The 17,500-nt window shown below is 45.1% G+C and overlaps 1 protein-coding gene across 1 annotated transcript; it reads right to left on the bottom strand.

Annotated features, from left to right (window-relative positions):
- Window positions 1–4,213: 4,213 nt before the first annotated feature.
- On the bottom strand, window positions 4,214–14,660 carry LOC147013490 (troponin I, fast skeletal muscle-like). The gene is made up of 5 exons (XM_085855308.1): window positions 14,512–14,660; window positions 14,152–14,283; window positions 13,589–13,678; window positions 4,799–4,975; window positions 4,214–4,562 (listed from the first exon to the last, which is right to left on the bottom strand). The coding sequence occupies exons 1-5, from the start codon at window positions 14,521–14,523 to the stop codon at window positions 4,476–4,478; spliced, it is 498 nt and encodes a 165-aa protein (XP_085711434.1). The 5' UTR covers window positions 14,524–14,660; the 3' UTR covers window positions 4,214–4,475.
- Window positions 14,661–17,500: the final 2,840 nt, after the last annotated feature.

Genomic DNA, 17,500 nt, shown 5'->3' with positions numbered 1-17,500 from the left:
TCACCACATCAACAAATGAAGAACGTCTCCTCACCTTCGTCTCCACAAACGCCGCCATCTTTTCGCCAGCAACTGCATTCCACGGACGAGCGGCATCTCCACCGACAGACGCGGGGACTCCCTCGTTGCAGCAAGGGCCAGTGATCTCTACCATGTCCACTTTGTCCGCGTCAGGACGGCGAGATCGGATCAAAATGACAAAAGGGGCGGAGCCAGCGGGGGTGAAGGGTCAGAGGTGAAAGACGAAACGCACCCCTGTACCCCATAAAAGGGCGTGCTGGAACGCCAAGCCGGCAGTCGAGTTGGAGTCTGGGTTTGAAGTCGAGTGCAGTTCGTTCGGAGTCGGGGTGGAGAGCGCCAGTTCCAGTTCAAGTCCAGTGCAGGGCTGTTACTCGTCGGAGCGCAGCAGAGCTTGGAGTCCAGGAGAGGTTCGAGTCCAGTGCAGGGCTGTTGGTCGGTGGAGGCAGCCGGCGAGAAGTCGCCGGACAGCGACATAACAGTCTGAGGTGATCGTGCCCCGGCACGGTCCGAGTGACGCTGAGGAGTGAGCGGGCTCTTAAGAGAGCATCAACTCCAAAAGAGCAAGGCCCGTTCGCTCCTCTGAGGCATCATTGGCTAGGCCCGATCGACCAGGCCGCACGACTAGGCCTGGACCAACTGAGCCGCCACGCCAGCTGCCGTGTTGACGACGAAACCTTGAGGGTCGCCCAGCGAGTCACCAAGAGGGTGGCATGTAACCTGCGTGGTCTCGCGGAGCTCCTGCGGTCTCCACAGCTCCGCGGAACATTAAAGGCCTACGGGGTCCTGTTCTACCCTTTCCTTTCCTGAGGTTTTCTTTGCATGGAAGTTGTGACGCCTTGTCCTTAAGTAGAGAATTGTTCTAAGTGCATGTAAATAATAAATAGAGCGGCTGTAGTTCTTTTGTTTGCTCGCGTCTTGTCCTTACCCCCATTCATTGCCTTGACTGCATGCGTGCATGTGTTCTAAACAAATGTCCCCTTTGTTTGAATATTCACCTGCTCGTTGCGTCCTTTCCTCCATTGAACGGCCATAATTGCGTTCGGAATATTAGCTGGTTTTTAATAGCCGATAAGATAATCGAGTCCGACGGGGCTTGGCGATAATAAACCGCTCGGCAATCGCAAACGGCGCGAGCTGCGTAAAGCGGCTCGTGTCCGTACGGGTCCCGTTGAGGTGTAAATCCCCGGCATTTCTGTCTGCGCGAATACTTAGGTAAATCGACAATTCGGCGATCAACCCTGTCGCGTGTGGACAGAAGAGTTGGCTGATTTACGGTGTGGTTAAAAACGCACCCGGAGCTGGATTTCGGCATTGATCCGAAAGCTGCGACTGGATTTCCACGGTCGGTGGGCACGTGCGGCCGCAAATTAGCTAAAAGCGGTCGCCCGCACGCCGGCGCGGTGAGAACCACAACAATATTTACATCGAGAATTTACGCCACCCTCTCCACCCCCCCCCCAACACCCCCACGTGGATTCGTGGCCACATAACGTATCTTACCCCCCACACAAAGCTGTATTTCTACTCCCAGTTTAGAGTTTGTAGCTTCAAAGATGTGGTCGTGCATTAGGGGTGGGGGGAGAGGGAGAACAGAGACAGACACACACACAGTTTGAGAGTTTGAGTGTTTGAGTGAGTTTGCCTTTCATAGGTTATAGATAAATCTCTCTCCCCGTTTCAATGTGTTACTGAGTGTGTGAAGGTCTTGATTTCAACCTTGCTTCGATATTCTGCAAATACTTTAGCCTTTCCACTGGAAGGGTTTCATTTGGACCATTTTCTCAATTGCCATTGCAAAGAGGTCTGTAGAAAAGCAAAACAATGGAGCATTTTATCAACAAGAGAAAATGAGGCAAAGGGAAAACAATGGGATGATAACAAATGGATGCACCACAGGAGAGAGAGAGAGAGACAGAGACATTATAGAAGAAGGGTGTGAACAAGGGCTCCAGTAGGTGTCATAAGGCTCAGAGATAACAATGCGAGAGAACACGAGATGACTTCAAATCTTGTTGGGAAGAGGTCGAGCCAACGGACTCGGAGAGGAAGGCAATTCGAGGAGAGAAAAAGAGTCAATTTAATCTGCAAAGGAAGATTAATTGGAGGATGACCTGCTTACTCACAGAGGTCAGCAAAGTGAAGGAATTTTGATGAAGTGTCACATCCTCCGGGAGCAATTGCTGCCAGGTGATGCCGAGAGTCTTAAGCCAAGTTCATTATATCCAAGTGATAAGTTATTGTATGAATCCGTAAGAGGTTCGAGTGTGCAAGGCAAGATTTATTAATAAATTATCCATATAATCTAAAGTTTGGTAATTAACATGGTGACTTGTTTTCCTATTCTTCCTTTTACAACCCTACTTATTCACACGTCCTTGTACGGTTGGCCTGGAGAAGCTTGGCCAAAGTATTTCATGAACCGGCTGGACATTGGACTAAGGTAATGCGGTAAAAATTTGGAATTTCTTGAGGGTGCCGGTGATAGCTTGCCTGCCCTATGCGAAAACCATCCACCAACGAATGCCGGTCGACGGGACGCCCAATGGGACGGCACAGGAATTGATGAATCACGTTCTGCCTGTGCAGCACCAGGATGGCAGTTTATAGCTGGGTCAGGATTCGAACCCAGGCTAGACAGCTTCGAGGCGAGTGTACATACCTCCAGTCTCGACCGTCCTGCCAGCCCCTGATATGTTTTGTTATTTTGGAAGTTAATTCTGCGTTCCCTGTGTTTTTTGTTCTATTCCTTGTACTGAAGCGCCCTCTGCTGTTTGATTCCAACGTTTGCATTTCATAGTTACACGACCCGTTATCCCGTACTGCCCAAGATGGCTTGTATACCCACCTACATTTGCATGTGAGATCACGTGACGGTTGGTAATTTAATTGGGGCACATTAACTCTAAGATTAAAACACCATCATGGCTTGTCTTGTAATAGTGGTTAAAAAGATCTGGACTGCTACCCCAGAGGTTGTGGGTTTAAGTTTGGATGAAAGCAGCAGTTTTATGGATTTGGAATTATAAACTTCTGCAGTCGTCGTCTCCTATGCAGCCTGTGGCTGTTGGTTGCATCATTTATGGTAGTGCGGCTGTCCCGCTGATGCAGAGACCCTGTTACTGATTTTGCCGACCTCAGAAGGATGGCGGGCTGAGGCAACCCACCTGGTGTTGTTTCAATGGACGACAGGGGGCTCCAACTCAAGATCCGAAGATCTCAAACCAGCCACCTTTACCTCGAAGCCACCACCGAAGCCTAACTTCTGCAAATGTTTTCTTTTCTAAGGAAAATTACCATTTTCTCATTAATACCCTTGGGAGAGTATTTATCCACCTGCTCACCTGTTCTCATCGACATGCGATGCCAGTTCACATGTAGTGGTCGACTCTTAATGCCCTCAGGGCTATTGGGCTGCTGTGCTAGTTATAGACCGGATCCTAAAACCAGGTGGCAAGTTTGGAATTTCTCCTCCAGGATGCCAACCTGAGAGGCTGACTCCACTGAGATATACCGTGGGATGTTTGATATCCACACGATTGCAGATGGTACCGCCAACTGAACTTTCCCTCTGATGGATTAAAACAGGCTTTATGATGAATTTCCTCTTAAGTTTAATTTTCACACTCAACTCCAGGAAGCTCATTGTGTGAGCCTGGTGTTGGCTTCGTGGTTAGGGTGGCTGGCTTGCGATCTTAGGGTCCTGAGTTTGAGCCCTGTTGGCTGCTGAATTAACACCGGGTGAGGTTGACTCAGCCTGTCATCCTTCTGAGGTCTGTGACATGAGTGCCAGTGTACTGGTAGAGGGGAACAGCACCAAGGGAGAGAGCTAAAACCAAGAAAAAGGAACAGCATAAAAACGCAGGGATGAGGGACAAAATGGAGGGAGACTTGGAGACAAAAATGATGAGGGCAAGGGAAGACACAGGTGGTGGTGGTGGTGAAGATGGAAACAGCCACAAACTCTCAGGAAGGGAAAACTGGAAACTTGTGAAGAGATGGTTTTGGGGGCCAGTTAAAGGAGGTATAAAAGATCATGGATTTGGATTGGGGAGGATCTGACATGATGGTGAACGGCTGTCTTGGATCCCTGGAGGGAAGAGGGAGATTGAAGAGGTTTGGAAGTTGGTTCCACAACGATTGTCTAAGTGAAAGCAGCCATGTCACCAACAGCAGTGGATTCCAAATCGAGTGGTGGTTTCGGAGCAGGATGAGCTTTATTTGGCATCGTCAGCGGTACATGAAGCACACAGGGGATCCAAGGTACAGGGAATACACCGTCATTCGGTGCAGGTAAACGGTTATCAGCAGGTGATGATGGAGATAAGGGAGACGAAGGTTGAAGAATTCCATTTTATATTTGATTTCAACCCTTCGCTCATGGTGACTGCTGCTTGCATATCATCGAGGATCTTACAATGTCGAGGGTCTTCCAATGCAGGTCTTCATTTGAATGTTTATGCACCTGCGTTAAACAGCTTCTTACGGCCTTCCATCCCAGAAAGAGCCTCCACGTTTTTACGCCAGTCTCCAATTTCATCTTTCTGTAAGGGGGAAGGTGGAGCACAGGGATAAAATGTGGATGAGAAAAAGAATTTGCAATCCAAGAATCTTTTTAACAGTCTTCAATGAAGAAACCAGAAAGATGGCCACAGCTTTTTCATTCCTTGAATCACCAGCTCTTTTTAGATGTGGGCATTAAGCCTAACATCCTGCATATTTACGACCATTAACCCTGTTTGCCCACTCATGTTCATGTTTGCCTTTCTACTGTTTGTACCTTCTCTGGTTCTTCCTTCTTCACGGACTTCAGGTTAGCACGGAGGTCCATGGACACCTTGTGCTTGGAGCCGAGCAAGGCGCGCAACATGGCATCGGCGGACATGCGGACGCGCCGCAGTGGTGGACGCTTGAACTTGCCCTTCAGGTCAAATATCTTCTGGCTAAGGTTTTCGATCTGCAGTGGAAGGAAACAAGGATGGAGTTTAAAAAAAAAACACCTGTTTCATTTCACCCAAAAGGATGGGGATTCAACTCAAAACCATCCCGACGTATCGGTGGCGGTCTGTCGCACCTTGCTGTCTGCAACCTGCCAGATAAACCGTTAAGCCGGTTATCTTCCATGCTTGTAATGGCTTGTGCATGTTTCAGATCTCACGGTGTCTAATTTCTACTTTCATGCTTTGTTCATTTTTCAGAACCATAATGATCTTACTCTTACTTTTATCCACCAGTTCCATACATTTTTTAAGATCCCAAGATATTTCAACTGAAATTCAGGGTAACTTAAATTACGGCCGGAACGTCGAACACAGATTTTGTGTTTTAACACAACAAAGTAATATACCATATAATATCAGCAAGTTATCAATAACCAGTAAACTTATCAAATTGTTCAACTCATACACACTAAGGCCTTGCAGGTGAAAACTATCTCCTATTTAATTACTTTACAAACTCTGTTATGACGTTGTGTGTGCAGTTGTTCTGACATGAGTTTTTTGTTTGTTTTGTATTTTTTACGTGTTTGGTCTTTAAGTCATTGTCTTTGCCAACCCCACCTCCACCCCTCACCTGTATTTTTTTTTCCTCCTCCTACCCATCCTTCTCTGTTGCTCCTCCCTCCTAATAAAATGCAGCACTCTCCTCCCATACCTCTCTCTCTCTTTCCTCTTAATCCCTCCCTCCCGCAGTGAATAGCAACGTTTGGTGAGGTGTCGCTCTCCCCACCTCCCCCTTCTTCATCCTCTCTGTCTCCCCTCCCTCTTCTCACCTGACACGTGCCTCCACTCTCTCTCTCCCTCTCCCCCCCCCTTATTGTCAGGTCAGGTCAGGTATGGGAGCATGCGCCAGAGCAGCACGTCGCTGTCTCCACTTTCCGTCGGTACTCCAGGGGCCTCCGTCTGGCCATTCCCAGGCAGATGCCTGGCCCATCCCCATCTCCATCTCCTTGAGATGCCAATCAACCTGCTGCAACCACGAGGCACATGGTCAGCCCATTGGCCTCCTCCACTCACGAGGCTCCCTCGCTGAGAGAATCTGGTGAGCAGGATCAGCGTCAGTAAAACAAGCCACATGTCCATTCAGCCGCAGGTGACGCTCACGGACTATGCAGGTAACAAATCTCATTTGAGTCTCTCTCAGAAACTGCTCCTTGGACACAAAGTCTGACAAGCGATAGCCAAGGAATCTCCGAAGAGACCTGGTACCAAAGGAATTAAGTCTCCGTCTCAGATCCCTGGTCAGAGTCCAAGTCTCACATCCGTAGAGCAAGACTGGAAGCACCAAGGACCTGAAGACTCGGACTTTCGTCCTGCACGGGTACCGGCAGCGCCACACCCCATTATCCAGTGAATCCATCACTCTCCAGGCCTGACCCAGAAGTCCATTGACCTCTGGCTCACAGCCAGCAGAGACATGAATATCACTGCCAAGGTAAGTAAATCTCTCCACGACCTCAACATCCTCACCACAAACATGTACAGACAGGATAGCAGCATCCAAGATGTCATTGAAAGCCTGGATCTTAGTTTTGATCCAGGAAACCCATAATCGCAGCGGCTCCAACTCCTCATTCAGCACCTCGAGGGCCCCCAAAAGGATATCTAGAGTCTGGGCCCTCCAAAAGGATATCTAGAGTCACTGCAAAGATGACTGCATCATCTGCGAAATCAAGGTCAGAGATCTTAACATTCCCAAACGATGCACCATAGCTTGATCTCTCTGACATCTTACCCAGAATCCAGTCCATACAAGTGCTGAAAAGTGTGGGGGCCAATACACACCCCTAACGAACTCCAGTAACAACTGGAAATAAGTCAGAGATGGTACCACCACATCTCACAGCACTCTTAGTACCAGAGTACAGTTCAGACATCAGATCGATCAGTTTTGGTGGCACCCCACGAAGACCAAGAATCCTCCAAAGGACATCCCGATTCACTAAATCAAATGCTTTGCAGAGATCAACATCGGCTCCAAGCAGCCCCTGCTGAAACTCTCGTCTGCATTCGGTGAGGACCCGAAGAGCAAGGATACGGTCAATCGTTGACCTCTTTGGTGTAAAGCCTGACTGCTCTGGACGCTGGTGCTCAAGCAGATGGTGGCGAACCCTATCAAGAATTTTCCGAGCAAAGACCTTGCTCGACACTGAGAGCAACGTCACCCCTCGGTAGTTGTCGCAGTCTTGGTGATCACCCTTCCCTTTCCAGAGAGGGACAACAAGGCCCCTCTTCCAGTCAGTTGGGATGATGCCTGTGTTCCAGGCAGAGCACAGAACTGCATGCAACGACACGAGTGCAGCATTTCCACCAGCCTTGAAAAGTTCAGCATGGATGCCACAGATCCCTGGAGCTTTACCCCATTTCAACCGTTTCACCGCAGACTGTGTTTCCACAAGGAGTGATGAATCCTTAGTCTCATAATACGCTCGTTGACCGGTGTTACCTTAATTATCATTGGAGTCAGCTTATTGGACACAGTGACAGCAACTCCTTGGGTATGGTAACCATCAGAGCGACCAGACCAATAGTAGGTGTAACCACCCACCATGATCTCGCCCTTATCCGGTCTCCTAACCTCAGAGAGAGCTGCAATACCGATGTCCAAACGCTTGACCTCAGATGATAACAGAGACAGGTGATCATCCTCTTCTAAGGATAGGACATTCCAGGCACCCACCCGAAGGGATCGGCTCAGGTTAACCCAAGGAGACCGCCGCCTGGTGGACCACTCCGACACACTCTCCCACAATCTGACCCAGGATGGTTACCCCGCGGTTTCCCTCCTATCATATCACATTATTGTCCCCGTCAGTGAAGTGACGAGTTGTATTTGCTCGTATTTAAATAAAATAACACAACTACTATTTCAATACCAACTGGCCTTTCATTGCAGGAAGTGTAGAGATTTTGAACTAATTCTTATTCTTACAAATGGTGGCTTGGCTGCCAAGTAGCCATCATTTTGTTGGGGCACAGCTGTACCACTGATGCTGTGTCCCTATACCAGTACACTGGATGGCAGGCTGAGTCAACCCCGCCTGGTGTTAATTCAGCAGCCAACAGGGCTCGAACTCAGGACCCAAAGATCCCAACCCAGCCACCGTAACCACAAAGCCAACACCAAGCTTAGATTTTGAACTTCCTCTTGTGTAATAATCGAACATAAGATTCAGTTCTCGGTTATCGACATGAAATCGTTTAAGACACTCACATACTGTGCGTGTAAGTAACCGCAGTTACTTGATATCATTTTAATAACTTAATTTATGGGATGTCCTCCAATGAATTCCCTTTCTGTCGGTCAGTTTGGTGTTCCCATCTGAGAACTTGGAACTTGGCTCGTGCTGTAATCGAACTTTCAAGTCCCATATACTCAGTCGATGTCCTTACGTCCTGCATTGATCCGTGCAATACAAGGCTCTCTCTCTATCTCTATATCTCTATATCTCTATATCTATCTCTATATCTCTATATCTCTATATCTCTATATCTATCTCTATATCTCTATATCTCTATATCTCTATATCTCTATATCTCTATATCTCTATCTCTATCTCTCTATCTCTCTATCTCTATCTCTCTATCTCTCTATCTCTATCTCTCTATCTCTCTATCTCTCTATCTCTCTATCTCTCTATCTCTCTATCTCTCTATCTCTCTATCTCTCTATCTCTCTATCTCTCTATCTCTCTATCTCTCTATCTCTCTATCTCTATCTCTATCTCTATCTCTATCTCTATCTCTATCTCTATCTCTATCTCGATCTCTATCTCCCTATCCTCTCTATCTCTATCTCCCTATCCTCTCTATCTCGATCTCTATCTCGATCTCTATCTCTATCTCTATCTCTATCTCTATCTCCCTATCCTCTCTATCTCTATCTCTATCTCCCTATCCTCTCTATCTCTATCTCTATCTCCCTATCGTCTCTATCTCTATCTCTATCTCCCTATCCTCTCTATCTCTATCTCTATCTCCCTATCCTCTCTATCTCTATCTCTATCTCTATCTCTATCTCTATCTCTATCTCTATCTCTATCTCTATCTCTATCTCTATCTCTATCTCTATCTCCCTATCCTCTCTATCTCTATCTCCCTATCCTCTCTATCTCTATCTCTATCTCCCTATCGTCTCTATCTCTATCTCTATCTCCCTATCCTCTCTATCTCTATCTCTATCTCCCTATCGTCTCTATCTCTATCTCTATCTCCCTATCCTCTCTATCTCTATCTCTATCTCCCTATCCTCTCTATCTCTATCTCCCTATCCTCTCTATCTCTATCTCCCTATCGTCTCTATCTATCTCCATATCTATCTCTCTATCTCTCTATCTCTCTATCTCTCTATCTCTCTATCTCTCTATCTCTCTATCTCTCTATCTCTATCTCCCTATCGTCTCTATCTATCTCCATATCTATCTCTCTATATCTCTCTCTCTCTATATCTCTCTCTCTCTATCTCTCTATCTCTCTATCTCTCTATCTCTCTATCTCTATCTCTATCTCTATCTCTATCTCTATCTCTATCTCTATCTCTATCTCCCTATCCTCTCTATCTCTATCTCTATCTCTATCTCTATCTCTATCTCTATCTCTATCTCTATCTCTATCTCCCTATCCTCTCTATCTCTATCTCTATCTCCCTATCGTCTCTATCTCTATCTCTATCTCCCTATCCTCTCTATCTCTATCTCTATCTCCCTATCCTCTCTATCTCTATCTCCCTATCCTCTCTATCTCTATCTCCCTATCCTCTCTATCTCTATCTCTATCTCCCTATCCTCTCTATCTCTATCTCTATCTCCCTATCCTCTCTATCTCTATCTCTATCTCCCTATCCTCTCTATCTCTATCTCCCTATCCTCTCTATCTCTATCTCCCTATCCTCTCTATCTCTATCTCCCTATCCTCTCTATCTCTATCTCTATCTCCCTATCGTCTCTATCTCTATCTCTATCTCCCTATCCTCTCTATCTCTATCTCTATCTCCCTATCCTCTTTATCTCTATCTCCCTATCCTCCTTATCTCCCTATCCTCCTTATCTCCCTCTCTCTCAATTACCATGGAATACAGGAAAAATAATTTGAACAGTTTTGTATGTTTTTTTAATTATTTTTTGTGGAATATTTTCATGGTTTGGTCTGGAGATGAGGACCAAACGAGAGTCCTGAAATTTTTAGTTTCTCCGATTCTTTGTCCCTATTGTCAGGAATTTAATTTTTTTTTTTAATTCTCGGATGCAGGTGATGAGGAATTTCTAACTTTTATTAAAACAAAATTGATGAGATGGAAGAAAAAAAAAACTATTAGGGATAAAAACTGTTCCCTTCGCAATACCTTGATTCGTGTTACTGTGCGGATTCTCATTTCATGATACCGATTTCCATTCCAATCCTTTCATCCTTTGTTCATTGTATTTCACATACTGTTTGCCCTTTCTCCTCCATCTTGCATATCCGCTCCGGCATCGTCCATTTAAATCCTGAAATGTGACTGCTCCCCCATTACACAAGTTCCTCCATGATTTATGGGATAACAAATTCAAAAAGCTTTGGAAATAATCTCCTTGCAATTATTTTTAAAGAACAAGATTGATGAAATGTGCGTACCACTAATTTAACTCATCCCCATTCCCCATCCTCATCCCTTATTTACATCACTGATATTTTAACGAAATATTTCCAAACTTGGTGGCGTAATGGTGAAAGCGTCTGCTCTGAGTCTGGGATGTTAGTCACTTGAACCCAACGAGTCATACCAAAGACTTTAAAAATAGTACGTGCTGCTTACTTGCTTGATGCTGAGCATTTAAAAGGATAGAGCACGGACAAACAACCACTGGTTGGAAATATCAGCGCAGGCTTTGATGGGCCTAATGGCCTCCTGCATCGAAATTCCTTATTAGGGAACTCGTATTGTGACGTGGAAGGGAGGGGGGGTTCCATAATTAGAACGTGCTAAGAATAGCTTGGTTCATGTGTTCGAGTAGGATAGAATTACGCCTATATTAGGGATCTGTCAGATGTAAGTCATATGTAATATGTGCACTGACAGGGGCAGTGAATGTAACCTCAGAGCAGAATAGGGTGTGGTTGAATTGTATAAAACCACCCGTTTAGGTGAGGCTAGGTAGAGGACTTGAGCACAAAAGGACATGTGAAGCGCTTCGTCCAATTAATGTGCATAATCTTCGGCCATTTGGCCAAAGACAGCAGGCCATGGCAGTGCAGTAATTTGCAGAGGGCCATAGTTGATGGTGGAACACTTTGACGAGGGGGTGCCCCACATGGAGGTACTGGCCAAAAGTGCCACCTCCAGGTAGTGGGCAGCCAATTGCGGGACCAGCCACGTGCATGAAGGCAGTCCCAAAGGAGATAAAAGCCACGTTTGTGCATGCGTGCAGCTCAAGACCACTCCTCTCTCTCTCTCTCTCTCTCTCTCTCTCTCTCTCTCTCTCTCTCTCTCTCTCTCTCTCTCTCTCTCTCTCTCTCTCTCTCTCTCTCTCTCTCTCTCTCTCTCTGTCTCTGTCTCTCTGTCTCTCTGTCTCTCTGTCTCTCTGTCTCTCTGTCTCTCTGTCTCTCTGTCTCTCTGTCTCTCTGTCTCTCTGTCTCTCTGTCTCTCTGTCTCTCTGTCTCTCTGTCTCTCTGTCTCTCTGTCTCTCTGTCTCTCTGTCTCTCTGTCTCTCTGTCTCTCTGTCTCTCTGTCTCTCTGTCTCTCTGTCTCTCTCTCTTTTTCTCTCTGCTCCGTTGCTCCCTAAGTCCTAAGAGAAGGACCACTTCGAGAATCACAAATGCATCGCTCCTCATCGCCATCCTCTCCTCTTTCGGCCTGAGCCGCACTTCACCCTGTGCCTCACCAACATGCACGACATCCTTATCCTGCACCCACTAACAACTCGTGCTTGCTAAAGTCCTTGCCTGTGATCCCCGTTGTTTGGTTTGAATCTGGGATTGTCAATGCCTTAGTGGGGTATAGTCCCCTTTTTCCTGTGGTTCCCCTTTCATCCCTATCTGTGTATGTCAACCGCCAAATCTGTTCTGTTATCTATCGTCTTGTCCTTCCTCATTCCCCATGAACATTTTAATTGTAAGAAACGTTTTTCCCACCTTCCTACTTTCATGGGTGAACGACTGCCAAATTCGGGTTATTTATTGATCTATCCTTGGGGGATTGTAACGTGTTAATTCTGAACGCAGTGTCAACATTCCTTGGACCTCAGGCGCGACATTATTATACGAAGGCAAAGAATGGCTGGTTTCTGTTTCCACATATAGAATTGCCACTCGCTTTCCTCCACTGCTTCCGGGACGCTGCCAACAATAAGAGCAGCGAGCAGGGTTTGATTCCCAGTCTGGGCGTGTAGTTTTTCTACATATACTTATAATGTTTGTTTCGAGCCTGGTGTTGGCTTAGTGGTTAGGGTGGTGGCTTGGGATCCTCGGGGTCCTGGGTTCGAGCCCCGCTGTCCACTGTATTAACATCAGGCAGTTGACTCAGCCTGTCATCCTTCTGAGGTCGGCGAAATGAGCACCATTATACTGGTAAACTGGTAATTATCCCTGCATGTCAAAGGCGACCAAAGGGTTGGCGTCAGGAAAGACATCCGGCCGTAGAAACATTGCCACAAGAAAGGGTACCATGATTGGAGCCCGCAAAAAGCTGACCCCTGCTCAGGGATAAAGGCTTTCAAATGGTGTGATGGTGACTTATAAGGTTTGTTTCCTGCTCATTTATAATTGTATTAATAAGCCCCCTGTGGTGATTAATAGCAGACATGGAATTGACCCCCACGAATGAGAAGGCCCTCTTGTGGACAGGCCGTCACTATTCCTATGGTTGGCAGTGAGTGTCCCGGAAGTAGGGGGGAAAGGGAATGGCGTCTCTACATGTGGGAGAATTGTGTGCTCAGCCAGTGGGTCACCCAGATAGCTCAGATTGACGGAGTGCTGGCACAGTTTGATTCCAGAGGACCTGGGTTTGATTCCTGGTCTGGGCATGTTAATTTTTCCACATATGCTGTGCTTTTATTGACAATTTTAGAAATTTGGCCAATATCGAGCTTTTGGCCTATGATGACCTCAAAAATACTTGTTCATTGAATTCAGTGACCTGATATGCAAATCCTCTTCAAATTTCAAGTCAATCGGATGAAAATTGAGGTTCTTAAAAATTTGGCCGATGTCGACCTTCTGGCCTATATTGACCTCACACCGACCATCGATCGACTGTTGCAGGGATGGTACCGACAATCGCCGAAAGTTTCAGAATGATCGGCTGAGCGGTTTGGGCTGTGAGTGAGCGGACAGACAAACAAACAAACCAATGGAACAGATCAACAAACTTGGCAAAATTATTTCGCCAGGTACCAAATGGACACAGGTGAAAACATAACCTCCGCATACCTTCAGTGGTGGAGGTATTAATGATTGAATAATAATAATAATAATAATAATAATACAGCCATTGTGTGTCCATTTTTCATAAAATGGTGCTGCGTGACCAGCACTAATCGTGTTAATGTATTAACAAGGCACGAGGAGCCACCAAGAGGCGGATGTGTCGTCACCTCAAGTGTTTGCTTGTAGACCTTCATGTTGGTGTCGTAACGTTCCTCATCAGCCACGTCGATGCTCTGGTGGAGTTCCTTGCATTTATCCTGGAGGAAGAAACTTATTTACTTTTCTTTTCCACTTTCCAGTCAATTCATCTCTCATTTGCTCGAGGCGCGGTAGTGGGGAGTAAATTTGGGAAAGAAAGGTGAGGGGATTGTTTTTTAACCCTCCGAGCCCTCTTGTCTCTGTATATATTCCATATGTCTCTTCCCTTCCAACCCATCATTCCTTTATCTCTTCCCAACATTAATTCCCCCCCCCCTCCACTCACCCCAACCCTTCTCTCTCTCACTCTAACTTTCACTCCTGTCCCTCCTTTTCTCAGTTTAAATTCTCTCAATTGAGTTACTTCCTCCCCCTCCTCCTCATCCTCATCCTCATCCTCCCCGTGCGTTGTTTGGTAATTGTTTTGGACTTAAGTAGAAGTTGAAGGAGTCGTTTTTCTCTCTCTGGTCTTGCTCACAATCTTCACTCTTACAGCACATAGTGAAGAAAATATAAAAACAAAACAAAACACCTGCAGTTCTTGCAAAGACATTCCTGAAATCTGCATTGGAGGAACTCGCTCGTTCAACGCATTCAACTTGTCTTCTTCTTTCTGCCTCGTTTCTTGATCCAACTCCTCCTTAGCTTTCTGAAGGATCATGCTCTGTGGCACGCAAGGGTCCGCGAGGGAAGCATTATGAGAAGGACAGTGAGAGGTAAATAAAATATTCCACAAGCAATCTCTTTTTTTGGTTCAGTACAGGAAAAGGAAGTTCCCCCCCCCCCTGGAGTACAGAACAATCTCTGTAAAAATGGCAGAACAATGTAGCTTGAGAAAAGGGAAAACACAAGGGAAGTGATTCATGGGAAGTGATTGCTGTGCAGCATCTACCTTGAGATGCATCCTCCTTGAGGCCGTCACTTTGGACTTTTTCTGCAAAGAACAATGAAATCGGTGTCAGGTTGGGTGTGTGGAGTTGAGAGAACTGATAAGCAGTTTGAGAATAAGAAGACGAAGGTGGTGTGGGGTAGGGGGTGGGAAGGTGCTTGAAGAACAGGAAAGAGATGAAATTCCAGGTGAGGTTGCTTGGAAACAAAGACTGGATGTGGCTTGAGCAGTCCAGCAGGTCCATGAGAAACTCACCTCACTGAAACAGACACAGGCAACGCAGGTTTTAGAGCTCGTGCAGAGGGGAAGAAATATGGTTCGTATGAATCACTTGGTTATAGGAAAGTTTTGCTTTTTAAAACTATAACATCTTGGATGCACCTTTAGCTTTAAATCGTCTCTGCATCCAATTATTCTTCAAAAAACCAGGACACCATGGACGCCAAGACAAAACACCTAATTGCCTCCCTCCAGGAACCGTAACAACCCCCAAAAGGTCCATGATCATGACTTGGTCATGAGACCCCTTCTCTCATTTCACATGCCCTGGCAAAAAATAACTTTCTTCGTAAGAAAGTATTTTCTTCAAATAAGAAGTTTTCTTGAAACCAGAAAACCACGAGAGAATTTTTCTGGCCGTAAAAAACTTTTTTGTCATCGTTTTCTTGTTTCAAGAAAACTTTTATTTTCAGAAAAACATTTTTTTTTTAAACTCGAATGGCACTCGGTGGAGCGCATACCTCCGCCACGTAATACCTGATCCATGAGAACATATCGGGCGCAATACATGTTTAGAAATATCATGCTGTATAGTACTATCTCGTTTTTGGCCCCAAAGTCTCAATGGTGAAGAATCAGTTGAAAAATTAAATAATTTATATTTTGGCAGTGCTATCCACATCCGGATCCGGATCTTCAGCAAAATCGAATCCGTTCGTCCTTGTCACACACCGAACCTTTTTATAAACATAAAAATAAATATATAAATTATATATATATATATATAATTATATATATATATATATATATATATATATATATATATATATTCCTTAATCCTTTTTAACAAATAAAATCCTTTTTGGCAGTGCGTGCCATTGTCATGTCTGTGTACATTTTAAAAGTATCGTGAGAAATTATCTTTTCTCATTTCTCAGGTGGAACGTTGGCTGTATATAAAAAAAATAAATAGATCATAGAAATATGGGAAGAGTGCAAGGAAGACATTGTCATGTTGATATGATTGTTGGTGCTTGATCAAAGATGAGTTGTCATTTTGCACAGGTGTACTACTTAAAGTAGGCGGCTGCGATCGGTACTCGCTGATGGTTCCAGGTATTGGTAATTGGTATCTTGTAATATTAGCCAATTGGTAGCTCTTGAAATATGCCTCATAATGAAAACAATCCTCTTTTTTTTTTTTTCTTCCAAAAGGTGGGACACCACGGACACCAAGACTAATTAAAATAATGGAAAAATTAAATAATCGGAAATTGGGGGGAAAAAATGGATAGTTAAAAACATTGAAAATTAAATAATTGGAAAAATTGGATGCACGAAAATTGGAAAAAAAAAAAAAAAAAACATTCAATAATAAAATAATTAAAATATTAAAGTACAGTCGTTGGACAATGAGATTTGGAAAAGTTTATGTCATGCGAAATTAAATAAATGAATTTTAAGTTCAATAATTATGATTGAATCATGAAATCCATCCATCGGGACTATACTCTGTGCAGAGCGTTGGTGCTGCCCAAGCAGTCTCCTTGAACACAATCCTGGACGGGTCGCCACTCCGACACAGGATACCAGCAAACTGGTACTCATTTTGCCGACCTCAGAAGGATGACAGGCAGAGTCAACCCCACCTGGTATTAATTAAACAGCCAAGCAGGATTTTAACTCAGAATCCTAGGATCCCAAGCCCACCACCCGAACCGTTAAGCCAACACCAGGCATGATCATTGAATCATAATCCAATAAATAAGATTCATCGGATGTCTGTCTGTCTGTTTATTCGCGTTTTTTTACAAAGACCGCTGGATGGACAACCACCAAATTTGGCAGACAGCCCAATCTGACCCAGAGATTGACGTAAGGGTATTTTCATCCACAACCTCAGCCTTTAAAGACCCCTAAGATCCCCCCCATAAATGCTTTTTACATGCTTCAGAGATTAGATTACATGCTTTAGAGAAGACTATTTTACATGTTTGGGGGATAAAACCCCTTAAGATCCCGAAGGACCCAAAGACCCATAAGACCCTCAAGACCCCTTTACCCACTGGTATTCCCTTAAGACCCATTTACTCACTGGTGTATTGGCTCTCCTGCCCCCTACACAGTTTCCCCCTCACCTCCACCCCATTGGTTCTCCTGCCCCATCCTCAGCCCTGCTGGCTCTCTTGCTTCTCCCACTTCTCAGGACCCCCCGCCCCTGCCCTCCCCCCCCCCCAGGGAAACGCCGGGTATCGCTGTTAGTCAAAAATAATTGAAAAATTATTCTTCAAAAAATGGGACGCCACAGAAACCAAGACTAAACACTGAATGCCTCTCTCTGGGAACCATAACAACCCTCGAGTACCAATTTAACTCCAACTGGTCATTCTTAGGATAACAAGCTCAAATGAGCTAAGATCCTCGTCCTCTTCATGATGACGCCATAAAAACGAATATGACGTCATTGTGATGTATCAGGTTTGCGATAAATTATCTGTGCTAATGCTCGGCTTGATTCCCGCAAACAAAATTCAAACAGCTTGCCTAGTTTCGGAGATAATGGTATAGGCGATTTCCATTAGCGGCGATATTATGACGTCAACTTTTTTTCTCGGAAGAATTTCCAAAATCGGAGATGGTTACTGCCTGCGCGTGGGCTTTCTGCATATACATGGCAAGTTTCACGAAGATCCGATGAAAACTCTGGGTTGTGAAACAAAAAATGTGAAAAAATAGGAATGACGTCATAAAAATTGATATGACGTCATAGTGA

Source organism: Eptatretus burgeri, chromosome 14 (assembly GCF_056783735.1).
Source record: "Eptatretus burgeri isolate ZD-2024b chromosome 14, Ebu_testis_v1, whole genome shotgun sequence".
Lineage (NCBI taxonomy): Eukaryota > Metazoa > Chordata > Myxini > Myxiniformes > Myxinidae > Eptatretus > Eptatretus burgeri.
This window is presented reverse-complemented; position numbering and strand designations above follow the sequence as displayed.